Below are 5,594 nucleotides of genomic sequence, written 5' to 3'. Positions count from 1 at the left end.
TAGCCTTGTTTAAAAGACAAACCAACGTAAAGGCATTAAACATAAATCTCTTTTTGAACTAGATTTACGATAGTATCTATTCACTCATAAGTGTGTCTAACTGCTTCAATCAAAAGCTGATCTTGCAAAATAAAAAATCTATAAAATGTTTGGATACACAATCCAACTATGCTATTTTTATTTTGTATATTTAAAAAAAAAAATCACAGTTAATTTTTAAGTCACAAATTAAAATAAATTTGTGGTAGTGTTTCAATTATTATCTTCTGATTGCAGAAGTTAAAAGATGCAAGACAAGATGCTATCTTCACTTTTAGGCAATTGTTTTGACTCAAATGCCCAAGTAAGAAAAAACACAGGGAAAACACAAATTTCTTAAAAGGAACAAAGTTATGTAGTTCCAAATATTTGAGCAGAAGTTGAGACAAAATTCTAACGATAATTCCACAAAAAAAAGTTACATCTATTCGGCTAGAAACAGTGGAAGAAAACATAACTGTGATTCTTTAACCTTCTTGACCTACAGACACAAAAATCTTAAGCTATGACAGAGCAGAATGTACATAGATTACATAATATTTGAATATGCTAATTTGGATGTATTAGATTATTTATGGAGTTTCTTGTGTATGTGAGCGATAAATTTCACTTGTATCAAACTGGTTACTTCTCCTGGGAACTCCAGCCAAATTGTAGAATTCAGTCAATGTTTTTCTAATTTGCACTTTCTTCTTTTTATCAGCAGGCCGAGGTCCTAAAAGACCTAATTCGGTGGTTGCACCATTAGCCTGGGAGGAATGGACAACTACATCATAAGCTTTAGAAGAGAGGGTAAGTCCTTCATTCTTGGCTCTCGTATATAACTGATATGCCAGCCTTGGTTTTCCATCATTTGCAAGGGCCTCAATCAGCATTTCATAAGTTATCTCATTGGGTGTGATGTTCTGAACTTTCATTCGATGAAACCATTCATATGCTGCACTGCTCATTCCATTACGAGCACAACCACTAATTATGGCATTGTATGTCACCACTGTTACCTCAATTCCTATTGTTACCATCTCCTGAACGATGGCATCGACTCTATTAAAATTTCCCTGTGCAGTATAAATAGAAGCCATAATTGTGTATGCATATGCATTTGGCTCAACCCCAACCTTCACCATATGGTTCCACACACGGAGGGCATCATCATAGAGTTTTCCCTTTTCAAGAGCACTCAATAAAGCCCCATATGATATCACTGTGGGCTTTTCACCGTTTTCCACCATTCTCTTGAATATTTGCACTGCTGCAGTAGTTTCCGAAGCCTTAGAACAGGCAACAAGAACTGCATTCCATTCTCTACTTCCAGGTTTTAGGCCTTTTTCCTCCATCTTGTTTAACAACCTAACACCCCATCTCCAAATTCCTTTTCTCTTGGCAGCATTCAGAAGAAAATTGAAGTGAGAGACTATGAGTTCGTACGACAAGTTATTTGGTTTTGGCCCTTTGTCCAATAAATCTTCATATATCTCCAAAGCAGCCCACCATTTCTTTGCTTTCCCCATCAACCAAATTGCATGGTTGCAGACAGACAAGCTGATTTTATCATACCTTTCTCTAATCCGGGTGTACAGCTCTTTCACAACAATGTAGTGATCTTCACGAGTGCAAGCCCACACAAGGCGCTCAAGATCAGCCCGCGTGAGTGGAATCCCAGCATTATCCATATCAACAAGAAACTTCAACACATTTTTACTCAAGTTATCACTACTCACAAGCCAACAGCGCATTACTTGATAGCATATACGGATAGTGAACTTCTCAAGCTTCATCAATTCTTCCTCCCAATCTTCTCCGTCATCATCCTCTCCTATTTCACCTCGATGGTAATTTTCTCTTAACTCAACAAAGAAATTCAGAGCTCCATTGCAATCTTCCATCCTCCGGTATGCCAACAAGGCTTGAGAATAGGATACCGGAGACGGGGTAAAGCCATTTCCATGGATCTCCTCAAGCACGTTGAGAGCTCTGTCAAATTCTCCTTTCTCAATGTAAATTGCCATCAAGGTGTTATAAGTCACAACATTATAGGAGATTCCATCTTTAGCCATTTCATTCAGAATGGTTTCCATTTGTGCGAATTGTCCAGATTGTTTGACGACACCTAATAGACCGTTATATATAAAAAGGTTAGGCCCAAAAGAGCCATTAGTTTCTATCTTCCTCTTCTTCATCCATTCAAAAAGAATCAAAGCAGAATCCATTCTCTTTTCTTTACCAAAACTGTTAATTATCGTTGAAAACACCTGGAGGGGCAAGTCCCTCTTGTCTACAAGAATCTCCCTCACATCATCCACTGTCAACGCGGTCTGCAGTCTCAAGGCTAGTGCTCTAACATCAACCTTACCAAAACTCTCTTCTTTGCCACCTTCCTTGCTATTCTCACCAACACCCATTTTTGGTTCACAGTCACTGTCCTGAACTTGACCCAAATTCAAAGACTTTATAACCTCCGACTCACCGTTAGAATCAATATTTTCCTCAACCAATTCACTCACAACACCTTCGTCCTCCAATGCCCACCCCAAGGGTGGAGCCAAGTCCCCAATATGACTCTTGTTTTGCTTCAAAATAATACCAAATTTGGGTTGAGGGCTTCCTAACAAAAACCCACATCTCAAATCCAATTTTGAGTGTCCAGAAAAGACCACAGTCCCATACCCTCTTGAACATTGAAAAACACTAATTTGTGCACAATGAGAAACTTTAAAAACACAACCCAGTTTCACCCTTCTTCTCCTGTTCAGATCAGAACTACCGGAATGGTCTATTTGAAAGTGAGAGACCACCCAGTTATTAAGTTTGAAGGGCCAAGTGCTAATCATTTCTTAGAAATTTAGAACCCAAAGAGGAAACCCTAATTGAAGCTATAATAAGTTACAGTAATAAGTGAGGAAGCAGCATAAGATGGGTTTCTAGCTCTTACCTTCTGCCATTGATTGAAGAATGGTGACTAAGTTCTAGCTTGCGTTGTCACAGCCATTCGTTTCCAACGAATCAAATAGATAAAACAGAGTATAAAAAATTAAAATTATTAAATTATGTAAATAGAGCACACCCACTCTAAACCGGAGAAAGTGGGGGCTTTTAAACAAACATCATTAAACAACTTTCCAAAACAATTATTGTTCACTTTTGATGAAAACGTTGGAAGTTTTCTCTTTAAAAAATTAATAAGTATCACTATGTTTATTTCCAAAAATACTAAAATGTAGCATGAAATATAAAATTTAGGTTAACGGCACATTTTCTCTCTTATTTAAAAAAATTATAAATCTTATTTTTCAACTTGCTTTTTATATATTTTATCCTATACTCAATTTTAAACATATTTATCTAGTATTATTTTGTCTTATAATTATTAATTTATTGTTTCCATGAAAATGCTTATTCTTGAAAATGAAAATTAAACTATTAGTGTTACAATAAAGTGAATTGATTATTGCGTTAAAATTTAAGTTTCGAAAATTCTGACTAAATTTGTCGATCGAACTTAAAATTAAAAACCCATTTAAATAAATTAAAAAATTGAGAACCGATTAAAAATAATTAAAATATCAGCAAAAGGTCGGCTCATTACAAAAATTACTAAATCATAAATTTTTTCTACAAAAATTAACCTAAGCATTTAATACATTCTTTTTTTATTACACAAAAAATTGGTATTATTAATAAATATTGATATATATTATTGACATTCCAATTTATGTATCATAACATATATTATTTAAACTTTTACATATATTTTAAAGTTAAGAAACTATAAATTTATGTTTTATTTAAGTTTTTTATTATCATTAAATTATGTTAATATATTTTTAATATCATTATTTTGGTGACATGGTTAGAGTTATGTATTGTTTACTTGAAGTTTGGTAATTTTGTCATACTTTTGTTTTTAAAAAATATTAAGTTTTTTTTTTTATAAAACTTTTATGTTAGGCATCATTATGCAACTTGACATCTCAACAAGGTTGACATCTCAAGTAACAATAATCATTTATCATCACATGAAAAAATATTATTAAAATAAAATAAAAAATAAATAAAATACAAACAAAAATATGGAAAGACTATACCAAAATTCATATGTTAACAAAAACGATACTTATGTAAACTATACCTATTCATAAAGAATTCTAAGAACATACTAGATGGAAGCCTATTATACCAATGAAATGATTCTATATGAATAAATCCTAAATTAGCCAACTTATCAGTACACACATTCCCTTCACGAAAAATATAAGTAACCCTAAACTTGATTTTCCCATAGTAATTAAGACAGATATTTCATCGATTACGAAACATTAGTCCTAGCAGTCAGCATAAACCAAGTCAGAATCACATTCAAGTCAAACATTAGTAAGCCTCATCTTTTGAACTTCCTCCATAGCATGTATAACTTCATAAAACTCAACAATCATAGCATTCTGAACTTCAAAAAACGCAGAGAAGTCACCAATAAACTTCCCCATACTCCTACGAAAAATACCTTCACAAGTAGTAAGACCAGGATATCCCCGAGCAACCCCATATGAGTAAAAAATGAGTAAAAGAATGTTAGTTGATTAGGGAAGAGTGTTTATAAATAATTGTTGGTGTCAATTTGAAGCTAACACACTAATTATGAGTATTCCAAAAATAAATTTCCAATTAAATTAAGGTTAAGGGACAAATAGTAATCTTGATTTCACTACATATGATAGTCTCATTTGGTGCATCTTGATTTCATCACAATTTTATCTTGAAAAAACACATCAATATATTAAGATATAAATTTTTTATATATATGTTACATTTTACCTTCATTCCTAAAAAAAAACATGGCACTTTTAGATGCATTATGATGATTTGTGTAATTTTAAATATTAAAATAATTTTATTAATATTAATTTGACCATAATTAACTAATTGAACCTTGAATCAATATCCTATTTAACTTATTTACTCATTCAATTTTAAATGCATAAATTAAAATAACATTATGATAGTCACATCAACTATGATATAAATTAGTGTTGTAGCCTAATGACATAAGAGAAATTACATAATTTATCTTTCATTTAAAAAAATGATATAGTTTATCATTATACTTTTTAAGATTTTTTTGTTCATTATATATATATATATATATATATATATATGATTTTAAAAGACTTTTTAACATAAAGAAAATCTTGTAAATTTTTAAAAGATTCGGTAAGAATGTAATTTTTTTAAAATAATTTTATGATTAGGTTTTGTACATAATGTATTTTGCACAAATCAATTATGGGATAATGGATAAAATATTTTTTAAATATACGTATAATAAAAAATAATGGCGATACTTTTTTTTTCTGAGATACAATATAATTTCTACAAAAGAAATATAAGTGAATTATTATATCAAATGGTTTTTTGACTTCTATGTTTTAAAGAAGTTCAGTGAGTGTGGTATAGTATGTTCATGCTAAGTTAAGGTTAATTTTAAATTTGCATAAGTTTTACCTTCTGTTCTAATAACGAGAGATTGAATATTCCCTAACGAATGTCTTTGTTAGAAT

The 5,594-nt window shown here is 31.5% G+C and overlaps 1 protein-coding gene across 1 annotated transcript; it reads right to left on the bottom strand.

Annotated features, from left to right (window-relative positions):
• Positions 1-371: 371 nt before the first annotated feature.
• LOC137824160 (protein LOW PHOTOSYNTHETIC EFFICIENCY 1, chloroplastic-like) lies at positions 372-3,146 on the bottom strand. The gene has a single exon (XM_068629639.1). The coding sequence runs from the start codon at positions 2,868-2,870 to the stop codon at positions 612-614; it is 2,259 nt and encodes a 752-aa protein (XP_068485740.1). The 5' UTR covers positions 2,871-3,146; the 3' UTR covers positions 372-611.
• Between the last annotated feature and the right edge of the window lie 2,448 nt (positions 3,147-5,594).

Source organism: Phaseolus vulgaris, chromosome 8, assembly GCF_000499845.2.
Source record: "Phaseolus vulgaris cultivar G19833 chromosome 8, P. vulgaris v2.0, whole genome shotgun sequence".
NCBI classification, from domain to species: Eukaryota; Viridiplantae; Streptophyta; class Magnoliopsida; order Fabales; family Fabaceae; genus Phaseolus; species Phaseolus vulgaris.
The sequence above is the reverse complement of the archived record's forward strand: the minus strand, read 5'-3'. Positions and strand labels throughout refer to the sequence as shown.